At 33.7% G+C, this 18,835-nt stretch overlaps 2 protein-coding genes and 3 long non-coding RNA genes across 5 annotated transcripts; 2 read left to right on the top strand and 3 right to left on the bottom strand.

The window, feature by feature from the left end:
- Positions 1–18: 18 nt before the first annotated feature.
- On the bottom strand, positions 19–921 carry LOC123691338. The gene is made up of 2 exons (XR_006751382.1): positions 743–921; positions 19–314 (listed from the first exon to the last, which is right to left on the bottom strand). It is a non-coding gene; the product is annotated as an uncharacterized LOC123691338 (long non-coding RNA).
- Positions 922–5,450: 4,529 nt separating this feature from the next.
- Positions 5,451–7,947, top strand: LOC123691330 (proline-, glutamic acid- and leucine-rich protein 1-like). Its single transcript, XM_045635663.1, has 6 exons — positions 5,451–5,469; positions 5,567–5,627; positions 5,735–5,867; positions 6,259–6,441; positions 7,019–7,103; positions 7,353–7,947. The coding sequence occupies exons 2-6, from the start codon at positions 5,569–5,571 to the stop codon at positions 7,835–7,837; spliced, it is 945 nt and encodes a 314-aa protein (XP_045491619.1). The 5' UTR covers positions 5,451–5,469; positions 5,567–5,568; the 3' UTR covers positions 7,838–7,947.
- A 464-nt stretch (positions 7,948–8,411) lies between these two features.
- LOC123691323 (putative nuclease HARBI1) lies at positions 8,412–11,358 on the bottom strand. The gene is made up of 5 exons (XM_045635655.1): positions 10,462–11,358; positions 10,133–10,323; positions 9,568–9,700; positions 9,298–9,439; positions 8,412–9,202 (listed from the first exon to the last, which is right to left on the bottom strand). The coding sequence occupies exons 1-5, from the start codon at positions 10,684–10,686 to the stop codon at positions 8,814–8,816; spliced, it is 1,080 nt and encodes a 359-aa protein (XP_045491611.1). The 5' UTR covers positions 10,687–11,358; the 3' UTR covers positions 8,412–8,813.
- Positions 11,359–11,818: 460 nt separating this feature from the next.
- Positions 11,819–13,671, top strand: LOC123691334. Its single transcript, XR_006751378.1, has 3 exons — positions 11,819–12,391; positions 12,853–13,035; positions 13,485–13,671. It is a non-coding gene; the product is annotated as an uncharacterized LOC123691334 (long non-coding RNA).
- A 3,394-nt stretch (positions 13,672–17,065) lies between these two features.
- Positions 17,066–17,968, bottom strand: LOC123691337. The gene is made up of 2 exons (XR_006751381.1): positions 17,790–17,968; positions 17,066–17,361 (listed from the first exon to the last, which is right to left on the bottom strand). It is a non-coding gene; the product is annotated as an uncharacterized LOC123691337 (long non-coding RNA).
- Between the last annotated feature and the right edge of the window lie 867 nt (positions 17,969–18,835).

Raw genomic sequence — 18,835 nt, forward strand, 5'->3', positions numbered from 1 at the left:
CGTAAATGATCGAAAACATGATTTTATACATCATTTTTATTTTAATACAGATTATAACACTTTTCGCTAAGGATGGTAACACTTATTTCTTGTGTCTATGGTCATTCGATGGATTTCAAAACGAACAATGTTGTTTATGAAAATTCAAAAAGTACGATACAATTGTGCGTTTGGTATAACAAAATATAGAATGTAGTTCAGTAAGAGAGCGCTGTTAGCATAATGTTCAAGCATCAGCGTCCGCGCCCTTCAGCCTGAGGCGCGCGAAGTCTTCGAAGATTATGTCGTCGTCTTGTTCTTGGCCATTTTCGTTTCTGTAAACAAAATTCGATATTAGTTTACGTATAGTGTAAGTATAGTGAGGTCTTAGATTACAAAATAAAAGACAGATGGAGCGTTGCCGAACTAAACCGAATGATTTATCGTCATTTTCAATAAAGCTATGTGTGCTGTCATTTCGCCGCTGCACTGTACGTATACGGTGCTTCTGTGTGCGTGTAATGTTACCAGATATTGAAAAATTTCCCAAATTTTTCCCCGACTACGGAAAAAAGAGGGTTATGTTTTTCGAGTTTATGTATGTATGTATAATATTTCTTTGACACGCCCTGCAGTATAAACCGTTGGACCGATTTTGAGTTGTGAGGTTTCATTGCAATCATCTGAATTATTATGTTAGTGGCGGTAGTGACGTAGGCTATACATATACATAAATTAGCAGTCAAGTTTTAATTTTTCTTACCTTCTCGGTAACCTAGCAAAGATGCCAGTCTTGAACCGATGATTGATACATACCTATCACTAAACATAATATGTACAACACCTAATGTATTTAGCTCTAAGGTTAGGTTAAGTTTGATTGGATAAACGAATTTGAATTTGAATTTGAATTTTATCTTAATATAATTTCGGGTTAGTGATTTTTTTTTATAATATTACATAAAGTACCTGCCTACTAAAGTTATACATATATGGCCGAAATAATTGTTTTCAATTTTTAATTAAATAAATTACATAAAAAATGCCAGAAATAAAGGCCTAATACAAAAATATCGGTGTCAGGGCTTGGAATAATTATCTCTGCACTGTCGTTGTGTTTGACAGAATGAAAAATATGGCAGAACATTCTTGAATCAGCCTCTTAACCCGTGTAGCGTCCTACGCACAGCGGTTGTAGCGTAACTCAAATTGTACTGAGAGCGTCCTGCGCAGCGCTGTGCGTAACGCGGCCCGTGACATTGAAGGTCATCAGTAGAGACGTACAAGTGAATGTTTCCAGTATAAAAAAATATTTCTCTATGCCTTAAACATTTATAATTCGAATCGACACGACTCCGAGACAGGAAATACAGACTAAAACCACAAAAAAAAAAAAAAAAAAGTGAATCATTGATTGAGTTGCGTCATCGGCCATAGTTTGTAACGTTCGTCTTGTTCAACGAATATATTTTGGATTGTGAATTATGCCGAGAGGAATAATTAGATGAGTGATAATTGAGACGTATATTACTGGAAATTTTACGTAGAATACGTTTATGATATTGGTTTTAGGGATATTTGAAGAATACTCAGTGAAAAAGTGTCTCAACTTTTCAGTGCGGAAGACGCAAAATGGCGCTTTTTTTCTTGTTTGTGAATAATGGATATTTGTTATTATTCATAGTGAAATACGTTGTGTTAAATGTGTGAAAATATAAGTGAATGTATTTGGCAATCGTGTAGTGATATGAAAACGTGAATATGATCATTTGATGACTCACCATTATCATGTAAGTGTTAGTAGGTATGTAAGCAATTAAAATTAAAACAAAAGAAAATCAATTTTTTTATAATTTTATAGAAAAAATATATCGTCATGATTACATTTTTATGCTATAACTAGTTTCTTCCTCTTTCCAAAAATATATCATACATGGCATATAATTATAGAACAATAGGGTAAATAAAATTTTCAAACTCGGTAGTCATAAAAAAGCTAGATTTCGTAAACTACCTCGACATACTTGGGACGCATAACATCTGTGCGTATGACGCTAGACGGGTTAACCCAAGTATGTCGAGGTAGTTTACGAAATCTAGCTTTTTTATGACTACCGAGTTTGAAAATTTTATTTACCCTATTGTTCTATAATTATATGCCATGTATGATATATTTTTGGAAAGAGGAAGAAACTAGTTATAGCATAAAAATGTAATCATGACGATATATTTTTTCTATAAAATTATAAAAAAATTGATTTTCTTTTGTTTTAATTTTAATTGCTTACATACCTACTAACACTTACATGATAATGGTGAGTCATCAAATGATCATATTCACGTTTTCATATCACTACACGATTGCCAAATACATTCACTTATATTTTCACACATTTAACACAACGTATTTCACTATGAATAATAACAAATATCCATTATTCACAAACAAGAAAAAAAGCGCCATTTTGCGTCTTCCGCACTGAAAAGTTGAGACACTTTTTCACTGAGTATTCTTCAAATATCCCTAAAACCAATATCATAAACGTATTCTACGTAAAATTTCCAGTAATATACGTCTCAATTATCACTCATCTAATTATTCCTCTCGGCATAATTCACAATCCAAATATTCGTTGAACAAGACGAACGTTACAAAGTACAAACTATGGCCGATGACGCAACTCAATCAATGATTCACTTTTTTTTTTTTTTGTGGTTTTAGTCTGTATTTCCTGTCTTGGAGTCGTGTCGATTTGAATTATAAATGTTTAAGGCATAGAGAAATATTTTTTATACTGGAAACATTCACTTGTACGTCTCTACTGATGACCTTCAATGTCACGGGCCGCGTTACGCACTGCGTTTGTCAGCGCAGGACGCTCTCAGTACAATTTGAGTTACGCTACAACCGCTGTGCGCAGAGGCGGCTCGTGACAAAATTTTATGGGTGTTCACTTGAAATAAAACACTGAAAATACATGATGTTAAAGCAGTACAATTTAATTAAAAAATTACTTATAAAGGAAATGCATACGTCTTTCTTTTTGGTGTGCAAAAATATCTATAACTTGACACAATCTATTAACCTTCGTAAAATATGTCTGTTTTCATCGACACGGTCATTGAACTCGCGTATTGACTTTCGGTACGCGGAATCTAATGCTTTACGAATGTCTTGTCGTTCGATAGACGCCAATTGCAGTTCATTCAACAAATGGTACCTACCGAGATTGTGAATGTTTTTTCATCTTGATTGAAAGATGAGCTAAGTCGTCAACGCCAGTAGCTGCGTTTGCTACTGGCGTTGACGACTGCGGCGGTCCCTTAGCTTTCAATTCAAGCCGAATTTGTAACGTTTTAACACACTTTTTAATGAACGCCACATTATAATTGTCCATTTTAACACTCACAAGTAATACTGATAACTACAGGCTATTTCAACAATCAACACGTATCTTATGATTTTAATTCGAAAATTCCCGATTATAGGTACATTCGCGCGCGTGCAAGTTGACTATAGTGTTTGTTTATATTATTTTGAGTGGCAACGTCGCGCAATCGCTGTCTTGTGTACGGGCGCGCGGTAAAAACGAACCGGCAACGTTTGCGGGAGCGGCGCTCCGAATTTTGCTATTTTTTCATAGAAAATCTTCTGTTTTACGCGCAGGGCTCTGACAAAACTATCTCTTTCACTCCTATTGGATTTCGTATTAGAAAATGTACTGAATATTTTTTCATTGGAGCGCAATCGTGAGCGCTCCGCTACGCGCGTTTTATAATACAGTATTATACCTACAGGTGTCAGGTGTATGGAATGATGGAATGATGGATATATTCATTGGTATTGCCAGTAGTTTTTTACGATTACGATTGATTTTAAATAGTAATAATTAATATTAATAATGAAATTAAGGAGTATGATTTTATTATAATTATTTATGGGAGTTCACTGCACCAGCGCTCCTTAGGGCGAGCCGCCTCTGGCTGTGCGTAGGACGCTACACGGGTTAAGAGGCTGATTCAAGAATGTTCTGCCATATTTTTCATTCTGTCAAACACAACGACAGTGCAGAGATAATTATTCCAAGCCCTGACACCGATATTTTTGTATTAGGCCTTTATTTCTGGCATAAACTTGAAAATATACTCGCCATCTTTGAATGCTCCCCCCCACTCCCCCATGCAACTATTTCACTGTACGAACTATTGAATCGTAAACAATGGACTATTGTTAATTATTTAAAATAATAATTTAAAAAATATATTCATGAGTTTTCAATCTATAGTGGTTTAAAGTTAACTCAAAAATGGACCATTTTCGTAAATTTTCTAAAAAATCTTAGAGAAAGTGTAAGAAATGTTATAGTATGCTATATATTCGTGATCTACTCAATAAGCTCTTTCATTTGATACCCCACGCGGCATGTTTTGGAAATGTTTATTTTTTTCTTTGTATGCCATATTTAATAACCGGGGTGCGGGGAAGGGGACCACAAAACTGGTTGGCAACATCTGTCTATAGGATGTCTGGGATCTATACAATATATATCAGAAGTCAGATTTAGGTCCGCTATTTATGCAAACGAACATCTCCTTGGAGCCTGCTCTATGAGCCAAAAAACTGTTATCGCATTTACATTCTCTTGTTTATCGAATTTTTGATGGGTCCGAATTAGGATTATAATGATAACTGCGTTAAAAACAACCGACTTTAAACTTGCACTTGCAACATTTACAAATGCAGACAAAAATGCTCATAAAATAAAAACTTACTGGGCCTATCCGAATAAAATTTTTATGGGACCAATTCGACACCATCCCGCATCGAACAAAAAAAGAATCACGTAAATCGGTTCAGAAACCTCGGAGTAATCGGTGTACATACATAAAAAAAAAAAAAAAAAATTGGTTGTCTGTAAAGTCGGTTTACTGACGATAATTGAACGTGACAACGTCCGATTGTGCTTCTTTGTCGCTCGTTCCGCGCTCTCGTTTCCTCCTTTCGTCTCCTCCTTTTTTTTGAAGTCGGTTAAAAAAAAGGAGTAGTTTTCCTATTACGGTGGTAGTTATTTCCAGGTAACTCTGTATTAGGTTATATCTTCTCCTATTACGGCCCTATTCATAGAACATATTAAAATTACCAGCCCCCCTAGCCAAGTGGCATACGATTTATAGCGTTTCTCTTTCTACAAACGTTGACGCCTTATCGAATACGATAAACGACAGGTAGCCAAGTGGATTAGAACTTGGCGAACGCTTATTCTATTGGATCGTACGCTAATGTCTATGGCTTCGAATTCTAACGTCAGTCAGCGTACGTCAAACTGTCAACTGTCATTCAGTTTGACATTAGTAATGTTGAAAAATATTCTTGAAATATTCAAATTAAACTGCCGAATTCCGAAAACGGAAAAAGTAAAAAGTCAAAAAATTTTTGAAGTGAACTAAAAAATACAGGTTGTGCTTTAAATTATAAAAATACAAATAGAGGTAAGTTAATTTTGCATTTGCAATGAGGCATAAAAAGATATAATGTCTTCAAGGTTTAAATTTAATTTATTTATGTGTACTTATTTTTCTAGTTTAGAAATGGAGAGACTGCGCGCCAGCCAGGAGCAATTTTCTGCTCTTATAGAATTCATGGAAAGGTACTATTAAAAAAATACAGTTTTGATTCCAAACTTGCTTCAATATTTTTATAATAAACAATGAAATCATTAATACCAAGTGCTTCATTGGTGTGTGTTACCCATAGGTATGGTGACCTCTCTCGACCACAGCGGGGACCTCAGGGTCGACTAAAAGCCGACCAAATGTGGGCAAGGCTCACATTATTACTTAATTCAGTTGGTGGTGGGGTTCACAAATCACAAGAGAAGTGGAAGAAAGTAAGTTTGAACTTGCATCTTGTTAACCTAGCTGTATATTTCAAACTCTCAATTGTTTTGCTATTAACTTGCATCTTGTTAACCTAAGTGTACATTGCAAACTCTCAATTGTTTTGCTATTCACTTGCATCTTGTTAACCTAAGTGTATATTGCAAACTCTCAATTGTTTTGCTATTTACTTGCATCTTGTTAACCTAAGTGTATATTGCAAACTCTCAATTGTTTTGCTATTAACTTGCATGTTGTTAACCTAAGTGTATATTGCAAACTCTCAATTGTTTTGCTATTTACTTGCATCTTGTTAACATAGCTGTATATTTTAATATATTCATTTATTTTGCTATTGCCCTTTTCATGCACCGCTTTAACTCACAACATGTAAACCTAAAGGTCTGGGCAGATTGGAAGACTAAAACAAAAAAAAAGAAAATGTTGATTTCCAACCACACAAATGGTACTGGTGGTGGTCCAAGCAGCAGGCTGTCTCTAACAGTTTTGGAAGACCGAGTCTGTGCCATACTGGGAGAGACTGCTGTTCTTGGTCAAGCTGGCATACAAGAGCATGGCTTTAATGTTAGTACTATTATATTATAGCAACTTTACGTATCACACCAATTCCTCTGTAACTTGCATGGCCAATAATAGATATTTATTTTGAAAGAGATTACATATAAGCCTCTTTCAACTTGTGTAAAATGAATTGTATTAAATAAATAAAACAAATAAACAGCTTGAAAATCTATACTAATATAATAAAGCTGAAGAGTTTGTTTGTTTGATTGAACACGCTAATCTCGGGAAATACTGGTCCGATTTGAAAATTTCTTTCGATTTTAGATAGCCCACTTATCGAGGAAGGTTATAGGCTATATATCATCTCGCTAAGACCAACAGGAGCAGAGCACTGCAGGTAAAACTACGGAGCACAGCTAGTGTTTGAAAATGTAATTCCATCACAATATAATTAATAGATAGTTAATGTTGATGAGAACATTAAATATCTTTTAATTATATTTTATTCTTTATAAATCTATATCAATTATACAAAATACTTAGCTAACAATTCCTAATCGTAACATTTGTAAGTGTTAAGAGTATATGATAAAAGTTATAAATAACTAATATATTGATAAAAATAAATATTTTTCAGGCGCCACCAGTACCAAGGGAAGAACCCATTCCTGAAGATGTGGAAATTGAAATTCCTGTAGGCTTAGAGAATTTTAATTATAATAGTAAGTTTTATTAAACTCTATTTACTTATTAAATTAGCCTTCTTCTAGGAGCTGTTTTCAATCGTCATAATATAGTTTAATCGATAATAATTGAACATAATTCATTAAATGACTTGAATAAATTAGTCTTTGCTTGTATCCTAGAGAATATTATTCAACAGATGGAATGGATGAACATTTCTAATTTATAATATAAGTGAAAGTCAGAATTATATTTGCCTCCTTAACATTATTTTCATTACTCAACAGCAAGTGTTCCAACATTGCCAGCATCACCGCTACTGCTAGACCCACAGCCCTCACCACCACCACCACCAGTACGTCCGCCGCCCCCTCTACCGCGTTCTCCTCCGCGTCCCACTGGTCGACGGTCATCGGCGTCACCGCGATCTGCGACTGCCTCGCCGCGACATGGGATGCAGAGAGCTCGCAGGAATCGCGGCTTAACGCCATTTGACCGGGCCGCTACAGAATTTGTGGCGGTTGAACAACGACGCCTTGCACTGGAGGAGACGCGAGAGAAGCTTTCCCATGAGCGAGAAAGGGAAAGGGAAAAGCTTCTCCATGAACGTGAGAGGGAGCGTGAGGAACTTTTCCACCAAAGAGAAATGGAGCGACTGCGGCTGGAGTCGCTAAAGGTTGAGGCAAATCGCGAGCAAACTAGGGTGATGCAGCAAATAGCTGTTATCGGGCAAAGGTTGCTCGAGATATTGCCTCAAGGGCCCGCATCTTAATTTTTTTTTTCATAGGGTTTTAAGTGTATTATTTAGTGCCTTTCTTTTTATTTTTTTTAAGTGCTTGTTTTAGATTTTAATATTTTAATTTAATAGTTTAAGTACAGTATTTTCTGTCCTCAGTCTTTAGTTGTTTTACTTTTTACACGCTTTTTATTAGCTTCACCTGTATGTTTGAATGTTTGTTTGTAACCGACTTCTTTGGGCGCGATTTTGACCCACTTTAAACGGCCAGATTTCGTTCAAACTTTGTAGATTTATTGAGGACCGATGACAATACACTAATTTGATAAAATTATTCCATTTTTCAATTTGCAAAAAGCGTGTTTTTTAGTTTTTTTTAAACTATTATTATATATATCTTTAAATTTAATAGGATTTATATGTACTTAATTTATTTTAAGTGTTTGTTTTAGATTTTAATATTTTAATTTAATAGTTTAAGTACAGTATTTTCTGTCCTCTGTCTTTAGTTGTTTTACATTTTAATCTTTAAATTTTATAGGATTTATATGTACTTAATTTGTTTTAAGTGTTTGTTTTAGTTTTAAGAATATTAAATAAAACATATATATACATAATAATAGTATATTTTATTACTTAATTAGTTAAGTAGTTTATACCACCATTAATTCAGTACACACTTTTTTAAATACTAACAAAAAATACAATAATAAAAATTACAAACTTAAAAATATAAAAAACAGGTTGAGGCTGCAACAATGATCAATTTTTTCACCTATGACCTGCACTAAAATATGAGCAGTTATCAGAAACTTTAAAAGGATTAATATATACTGTAACTAATGCAGTTTCATTATTTAAATCTGTGTAGGTAAACAAAATAATGTTTTAGGAGCGAAAAAATATTATACAAAACTACTTGGTCAGGCATACTAAATTAGGCTTAAAAGTAATACACATTAAAACTACACACAACACACTTTAAAAAATACAAAAATACAAAAATAACCTACTAAACTAATCTATTAACTAAATTATTTAGCATTATTCTGCCACTCATCAGCTCATCTTGGTTGCTGGAAATGGGTCCAACCCCCACACTCGGTTCATCACCATCCTCTTGTTGCTCAGCCATATTATTAGGGGGAGGTAATTTAGCATCCAGTGCAATATTGTGCAGAACACAACATGCAATAGTTACCTCACTGGCAACACGAGGATGGTAATGGAGTGTACGATGCTTCAGCAAGCATCTCCAACGAGCCTTCAATACACCAAAACATCGTTCAATACAATTGCGTGCCTGTAAATGGCGTGTAGTGTACACCTCTGCTCGAGAACCTGGTTCGGCATTTAAAATTGGTGTCATCAGCCACGCTCTCTGTGGGTATCCAGAATCACCTTAAAGAAATAATGTAGTTAAAGAGCTTTATAAATTATAACTCCAATATTTTTATGATAAATATGTAGAAGTAGGTAGGAATTAAATGATTTACCTAATAGCCACGTCAATTCACCATTTTCGTGAAGTCCACGCATGTATGGTTCCACTTCACTGGATGACCATATGAAGGAATCATGCGTGGCTCCACCATATTTTGCATTGACATTGATAATCTTTAAATTATCATCACATATCTGAAAAAAAAAATTTAAGTTATAAAAAATATTCTATTTGCAGTTGCTTTGTTATTTTGTTTTAATGAAACATGATTAAAAACAATGCTTACTAACTAATAATACATATGCAAAGAAAAATAGCTTACCATTTGCACATTTAAGGAATGGTATCCTTTTCTGTTAAAATAATTCTGTTCATCAATGTGGGGTTTTACAATTGATATGTGAGTGCAATCTATGCATCCAATTACCCCTGGCAATTGAAATTTCCTTTGAAATCTGTAATTAGGTACATTCACATTTTATAATCAAAGACAATTACCTACATAATTATATTAAACATATTATAATACAATTGTTAAAAAGACTTTCAAATGAATTTGTCATAATATTTTGTAAACCTTTAAAACATTTAGAATTGAACAGAAACAAACATTTTGTGGTATAATAGAATTGTTTGTGACTACAATAGCAGCAACCTTCTTCAATGCAAAGGATTATGTTATTTATTAAAATTGTACAAAACATTGAAAGTTTTTTTTTTTTTTATGTCAGAGCAAGCAACTTAAGCATAAGAAATAAACACTTGCAACATAAGAAGTGTTGCAGGTGCTTTGCCGGCCTTTTATGGACAAATAAGCTCTTTTCTTGAAGGCCCCAATGTCGTAGTTGTACATTGAAAGTTATAAATAAATTAATAAAAACAATTACTCTTGTCGAATTCTTGTTCTTTCTTGGTGTGTTTGAGGGAAAACTATCCATTTTTTCACTATCCGAGGACTGTTGAGTGCCTCCACAACTTGCCTAATGCATCTACTTGTAGTGCGTTGTGGCAAATGTTGTGTGACACCCACAATTCTCTGATAGGATCCCGTTGCGAAGAAACTCAGAGCGCAAAGAACCTACGAATATAAGTAGAATTAGGATACGTAATATAGGTACCTAATAGATATGCACAACACATGCCTTTCATTGGGCATTTAAAATATCGGACATCACTAATAATTATAAACAATCGCAGTGAAGAAACTGTGGATTACCTTTACTTCCAAAGGAATTTCTTTAGTCCCCCGTATGTTTGTTTCGTTACGTAGGCTGCAGCAAAGCTCGCTAAAAGTTTTTTTATTTAACCTAAAACGCTCCTGAAACAATTGTTCCGGCATTTCATTGATTGTCTCTAAACTCGGTCTGGACGCATTTCTTTTTTGGCGCCTGAGCCAAAGTTCTTCATCGTGCGCAGCTTTTAAAAGTCTCAAAGCGTGCATTTTATGAAAACTAAAATTTTATAATCACTAAACACAACACGAAACTTCGACAGCTGATTATAAAATCGCCATTTTGTTTCGATTTCTACAAGATGTTATAGCGTACGCTAGTTATCGAACGCCCATTGGCGTAGTCTCCTGTCAAAAGTGCCACTTGGCTACTCTGTGCACTTGGCTAAGCATTTGTATGGCGCCTGTCGTATGACTTAGGTACCTAACGTTTCGTCACGTTTCGTCTAATAGAATAGAAAAACATTGCCACTTGGCTACCAATTTTCGTTTCGTTACGCTGGGTCACGTGACGTATCTCCAGCTTATGTCAATCTCATACATTCGTTTATCTATTCTATCAAACGCAATGACTAAGGAATAGGGAAGTGAATAAATAATCGATTATTACTTTAATCGATTATTTTTTTTCCATTTTCGATTTTTTATAATCGATTTTATTAATGGTAAAAATCGATTTTTAATAAATCGATTATAAGAATTACACAATTTAAATCGATTTTTGTAAATAGTGCTATCTGTGCGATGGATGACAAATTATGAGACTAAAGTTGACAGACTAAAAATATTCATGATATTTGATGGCAATTAAATTATTATAAAAAAAATGTGTGCATGAACTAGTGTACAAACGTAAGAAGTGAAACTTCTTTAAGACCTTATTTTTCAAAAAATAATTTACTATATGCAACTTTACAGAAATACATCGAATCACGCGTGGTAGGGATAAGAAAAAGATCGCGCGTAACGGAAAAAATGTCATGCGTAACGAAAAAATGTTACACTACATTTTTTTCCAACCCCGATAAAGAAGTTTCACTTCAAAAAATTAATTCAAAAATTTCACATGTGAAAATTAATAAAAATTACAAATGAAAATTTTTAGAAGCATTTTTTTACTGTAATAAAATTTTAAAATTTACACCTGACAGCTAACTTCAGTATTATGAAATAATTGGTAAGTAAGTTTACTGAACAAGTCGATAAAAAAATCAGCGCCATCTGTACTCCATGTATTTGTATATCTATATTCACAAATATATAGGTATATATAAATGCATGGAGTGTTCAGGGTCATGTCCGGTACATGGTCCGGTATTGGGGCTTTTACCTTACATCGAATAGGTTTTTTCGCATAAAAATTCGAGGTGAAAACAAAAATCGATTATTTTTTTTTCAAAAATCGATTTTTCACAAATCGATTTATTTCTAAACAAAAAAAATCGATTATTGATTAATCGATTTTTCTGAATCGAGGTCACATCCCTACTAAGGAATCCTATGGACAGGGCATATTGTTCTATACAAACAACTGATTATACAAATATCATGCATTTCGATACCGAAATAATAAAACTAATACTGTCTCTTTCTAACTAATGAATATTCTGATATGTGAAAAAATATGACTATACGTCAGTCAGTGCTAATTCTATACCGCTTGACATTTGAAGTTAGCTCAAATACCTACTGTGGCCGGTCGCCATTTTATGTTCTCGTTAATACGATGTACATGCTCTGTCATTGCTCCGTAGTAAACATTGAAAAATATTGAATATTTTTGTGATTGTGACAAACATTTGTGTCTAAAACATATAGAGTGGTCAAGGACAAATAGTGGCATAATGCCAAAGCGCAGTATTGTGAGATGTGGCTCCGGAAAGAATGAAAACCAGAAAAGTTTGTCTTTGCACCGGTATGTATACGTTTTGACTGAAATATTAGTTATTTCTTTGCTGATTTAGTTATTTTCATGTATATTGAATTAAGGAGTATTCACAGACTATGTTCAGTGCAAAATTGTTACCAAATATAGCTTTATTTTGTATATTTTCGTTCTAGTAAAATAATGAATTTGGGTGCTAGTGATGGATTATAATATCGACATCAGCAAAATGTTCGATGATGACGTGCGTCTCCCAAGGCTGTGTCAATAATCTTAAGAATAGTTGCTTTGGTGAATACACTTCCAAAATAACAAATTAATTTTGCCAAGAGCAGCAGAAGGAAAAATAAAACACTTAAATTTACCTAATATGAATTTTAACTTAAGTAAGATTAATCGCTTTTATAGTACCTACTTTAATTAAAAATGTATTTATAAATAAGTCAGGTCAGGACTAAAATTATAATAACCTAAATATTCATTTTTTGAAGGTTACCAAGAAGTGAAAATAGAAAAGGAGAATGGTTAGAAGCAATTGAAACTGAAAATATCAAGCCAAATGTAAAGGATTTAACATAGTACATTTCCCAGAAAGTGCTTTCAATAGAACAATGGATGTGATTAGTCTGCACGATGATGCTACACCAGTATGTCTGCCGCTGCATTCACACAGGGTGAGGTTTTTATCTGTAGACACGTGATGTCTTCCAATTTACTTTTGGTCTTTTTATTTAGATTTAGGGCTGTCATTTATAATCTAACGTTTCTCCTATTTTGAAGGAGGCCTGTGAACAAACTGAGATGGTTTTATATGATTTTTTGAGTACAAACTTGGGTGATATTTGGTTGTTGAAATGTTATTGACTGAGGGAAAGTGCAATTTACTTTAAATACATGGGGTGTTTTAAGTTATTTTTCTATTCTTTATAAATTTATATATATATAAAGCATTTGAATGCCATAAAACCAAAAATATAAATTCAAATTCCGCTATTGTAAGCCCTAATGTTGATATTAATTTCAAACCATCAGCATTGCCCTTTTAATTAAAATGTATTGCATTTTAGTTTAAATGTAAAGTGAACAATGCTAGTTAATGTAAACTGTGACATTTCATTTCCAGGTACCAGTTGAGCCTCAAATCCCGAACTCAAAAATGAACAGAGTGAATCCGAGTGCATCCCAGGCTGCACAAAATAGTTTAGCTCTATAATTTTCTCTGTTATTATATATTATTGTTTTTTTGTCTTATTATTTATAAATAAATAAATTACTGTATATTGTGTTGTTCATCGTAATAAAATACTATTATATACCTGTATTATTATATATGTTGTTTCATTATATTACATTCCTCAAAACTGAAATTACCAAATTGTAAGTCTACCGTAATCCTTATATCGAAGTCAAAATTGAACTGGATTTATCAAATTATACAGCTATCTTGTCCTGCGAGGTTGCTGGTGTTTTACAAGTAACCCTGTATAGGTGTTACCGTCACGAGCAGCCATCGCCATACTTAATTTTATTAATTGGCATTGTCATTTTTTCCATTTGTAATTTTACGTCTATGTTTTGTACAATAAAGTTAAAATAAATAAAAAAGAGTGTGTGTTTATGTACACGCGTTAGAAGTTACTTCTTTGGCGTATGGACAAAATACTAGAATATACAACTTGAACATAGTTATCAATTTTCATACCACCTAGAACTTACTTCATGCTGTTAATTTTAGGTGTCGGTGTGCGCGCGCATCGTAAAAATTCACTCTCACTATTTTTCTCCACCGCGCCAAAACAAATACTTATAAATTCAAAATAAATATATTAATATTATTTTTATATCGATAAACATAATAATGTTTATCGATATATTCTCGGCACTAAACACCGCCATGTTTTGTTACAAGCATTATGGCGCCGGCCACACTTTTTTTGTAGGTATGTCACTTCCATGTGATTCCATATTCATTGATCAAACGTTACGCTAATAGAAAGCCACTTGGCTAGGGGGGCAGAGACGTTAGAGCGTTTTCACATTGTCCGGTCCGATATCGGATATCGGACGCCGATAGCCGATATCCGATATCGGAGGCTAAGTAAAATGTATGATTTACGTACCTGTCTTTCACATTGTCCAGTCCGATATCGGATATCGGAGCCAACACCGATATTCCCGTGAACTATCGGACGATAATGTTCAGTGTTACCAGCTCAATTTTCGAAAAGGTAGTATACCAACAGCAAAAAAAGCACTAGTTTGTGTATTTTCAGTCATTTCTAGGCGCTAAATGTAAAAAAAAAATCCTTTCATTTACTTTAAACCTTTTTATTAAGAAAACATTCATTTAAGTATTTAAAGGCATTAAAAATACGATTTATACGGGAGCTATTTTAATATCGTCCTATAATATACGGCAATTGGCTGAACTGAAGTAAACAAAAATATATTGTGTTCTTAAATTCAACCGTATCTTCGAAATATTAGTATCTTTTATCTTTATTTACTCATTCTGCCTCGCTCCTCCTCCTACTCGGACTACTGTTGTGCTGTAAGCTGTTTATTGTATTGTTGTCATTGAGTCACAGATTTAGTGCTTTGTTTTAGCGCCGATATCAAACCTGTATAATAAATAGCACATCTAAATAATATTAAGTAATTAATAATATCAAATCTTTTTTATATTTTACTTTTCCAGCTGTTTTTGAAGTCGGTTTCTTTATTGTAGTTATTTTTACTGTATGTACAACTACGATCTATCAGTTGATTTTTTTTAAATCAAACCCTTTTTATTGAAAAGAAAATTTACAATACGGCAATTTTGTTTAGTTTTCTCTAAAATTTCAGAATTAGAATGCGGCAACCCTTAGACTAAGGATTGGTCTCCGCGCGCGCGCTACGACTAGATACCGCTCCACCTAAAAACAATAGCTCCGTGAGTGCGGCAACTCAGTTCTGTAGTGTGTGTAAGGCAATTTGTAAGGACGCTAGTGTGTGTGAAGAATTGTACTGCCAGCTACATAAATTTTACCCCATAAATGGGAAATGGGCTATCTTGGAAAGAAGTTTGAAAAATATTTTCATTTCATTTTGGCCTTGCCGGGAATCGAACCCATGAACATGTGACTCAAATCCACTTGCGATGCCACTATACTATCACAAAGGTTTTTTAAAAGTAAAAAAGCAGTAATAAAAAAATAACATATGAGTCAGTTAAACAAGGTTAAACAGAAATAAATTATTGTTATTATCATTTTTTTTATAATATGCGTTAGTACCTAATAGTATTGAAAAAAAAAAAACATTATGAATAAAATAAGTTCAAATTAAAAGTGTGTTTTTGGGATATGCAGTACGGCAACACTAAATGGCGTCGTATTTTCGTAAACAACATTTTCAAAGTACAGGTGAAATATCGAATAATACGATTATTCCTGATGTTACGTGATCCCAGTGTCTTTCTTATTATTTGTTGTATTTTTTTTAAACAGTTTTATGGCACAAACAGGCATTTTACTTCAGGTTTTGTCCAAAATCTTTAGAAACTATCGGTACACCCTCTCCACACAATGCTCGTGACACGACTGGCTCGGGTACGCCGATTTCGGCGTACTTTTAGTTGCCGCATTTTTCGAGTACGCCGGCGGTATCTAGTCGTAGCGTGCGCGGAGACCAATCCATAATCTAAGGCGGCGACCCTAAATTTTGTCAAGAACGCGCGGCGACTATTGAGCTTGTTTACTATTTTGGTTGTCATGGCTATATTATTATTAGTCTGTGGTACTATGTACATTGCGGAATCTGTGACTGTGAATTAGTTTAGTTTAATTTATTTCTGTTTAAATATTTGCACCCCCAGATATTAGGTAGAATGTACATATTAGCACTATAAAATTGTAATAACAGCACCTACATTTGTAAATGTAATTTGAATTTGTATTTGCTAGTTTCGTCGCTTTAATACTGAGTTGAATTTTTTTTTTATTTTATTTGTATAAGAACATAACAGTCATACATGATTTAATATAAAAAAGTTCTAAAATTCACTACGACCACACAACATGTTCTAATAATAAAAAAAGAAAAACAGCATATAAAAAAACAAGCCTCACAATGAAATTGAATATTGAAACTAGATTCTGACTCTGCAGAGGGTACAAATCCATACTCCGCAGTCAGCAGATTAAACCGGTTTGAAAAACATCAGTTTATTTATTACTATTTATTTCATTTAAAATAAAGTTTATTTTTTGTAACACAAATGCATCCACTGTTTATTTTAATTCCCAATATATCTACTTTTCCAGTTTCTGGCAACACTCATGTTATCGGGACGATATTATCGGATAATGTGAAAGGGCAAATTGTGTCCGATATCGGATATCGGCTATCGGCTTCCGATATCCGATATCGGATCGGATAATGTGAAAACGCTCTTACTCTAAAAATCGAAATCTGACATCTAGAATCGAATGCATTGATTACTTGTGAATAAAAATCATCATAAATTAATAAATTCGATTGACAAATATTTCAAATCCGTATCGATTAATTCACTTTAATCGATGTTTTTAAGCAGGTTACCTCTCTTTGAAGATAAAATTGATAGACGTCAAATGTTGCCTATTAAATTGGCTCGACTATAATATTTCACTTGCATAAGTAAGTAATGCATTTACCAAAAATCGTAAATGATCGAAAACATGATTTTATACATCATTTTTATTTTAATACAGATTATAACACTTTTCGCTAAGGATGGTAACACTTATTTCTTGTGTCTATGGTCATTCGATGGATTTCAAAACGAACAATGTTGTTTATGAAAATTCAAAAAGTACGATACAATTGTGCGTTTGGTATAACAAAATATAGAATGTAGTTCAGTAAGAGAGCGCTGTTAGCATAATGTTCAAGCATCAGCGTCCGCGCCCTTCAGCCTGAGGCGCGCGAAGTCTTCGAAGATTATGTCGTCGTCTTGTTCTTGGCCATTTTCGTTTCTGTAAACAAAATTCGATATTAGTTTACGTATAGTGTAAGTATAGTGAGGTCTTAGATTACAAAATAAAAGACAGATGGAGCGTTGCCGAACTAAACCGAATGATTTATCGTCATTTTCAATAAAGCTATGTGTGCTGTCATTTCGCCGCTGCACTGTACGTATACGGTGCTTCTGTGTGCGTGTAATGTTACCAGATATTGAAAAATTTCCCAAATTTTTCCCCGACTACGGAAAAAAGAGGGTTATGTTTTTCGAGTTTATGTATGTATGTATAATATTTCTTTGACACGCCCTGCAGTATAAACCGTTGGACCGATTTTGAGTTGTGAGGTTTCATTGCAATCATCTGAATTATTATGTTAGTGGCGGTAGTGACGTAGGCTATACATATACATAAATTAGCAGTCAAGTTTTAATTTTTCTTACCTTCTCGGTAACCTAGCAAAGATGCCAGTCTTGAACCGATGATTGATACATACCTATCACTAAACATAATATGTACAACACCTAATGTATTTAGCTCTAAGGTTAGGTTAAGTTTGATTGGATAAACGAATTTGAATTTGAATTTGAATTTTATCTTAATATAATTTCGGGTTAGTGATTTTTTTTTATAATATTACATAAAGTACCTGCCTACTAAAGTTATACATATATGGCCGAAATAATTGTTTTCAATTTTTAATTAAATAAATTACATAAAAAATGCCAGAAATAAAGGCCTAATACAAAAATATCGGTGTCAGGGCTTGGAATAATTATCTCTGCACTGTCGTTGTGTTTGACAGAATGAAAAATATGGCAGAACATTCTTGAATCAGCCTCTTAACCCGTGTAGCGTCCTACGCACAGCGGTTGTAGCGTAACTCAAATTGTACTGAGAGCGTCCTGCGCAGCGCTGTGCGTAACGCGGCCCGTGACATTGAAGGTCATCAGTAGAGACGTACAAGTGAATGTTTCCAGTATAAAAAAATATTTCTCTATGCCTTAAACATTTATAATTCGAATCGACACGACTCCGAGACAGGAAATACAGACTAAAACCACAAAAAAAAAAAAAAAAAAGTGAATCATTGATTGAGTTGCGTCATCGGCCATAGTTTGTAACGTTCGTCTTGTTCAACGAATATATTTTGGATTGTGAATTATGCCGAGAGGAATAATTAGATGAGTGATAATTGAGACGTATATTACTGGAAATTTTACGTAGAATACGTTTATGATATTGGTTTTAGGGATATTTGAAGAATACTCAGTGAAAAAGTGTCTCAACTTTTCAGTGCGGAAGACGCAAAATGGCGCTTTTTTTCTTGTTTGTGAATAATGGATATTTGTTATTATTCATAGTGAAATACGTTGTGTTAAATGTGTGAAAATATAAGTGAATGTATTTGGCAATCGTGTAGTGATATGAAAACGTGAATATGATCATTTGATGACTCACCATTATCATGTAAGTGTTAGTAGGTATG

Source organism: Colias croceus, chromosome 4 (assembly GCF_905220415.1).
Source record: "Colias croceus chromosome 4, ilColCroc2.1".
NCBI classification, from domain to species: domain Eukaryota; kingdom Metazoa; phylum Arthropoda; class Insecta; order Lepidoptera; family Pieridae; genus Colias; species Colias croceus.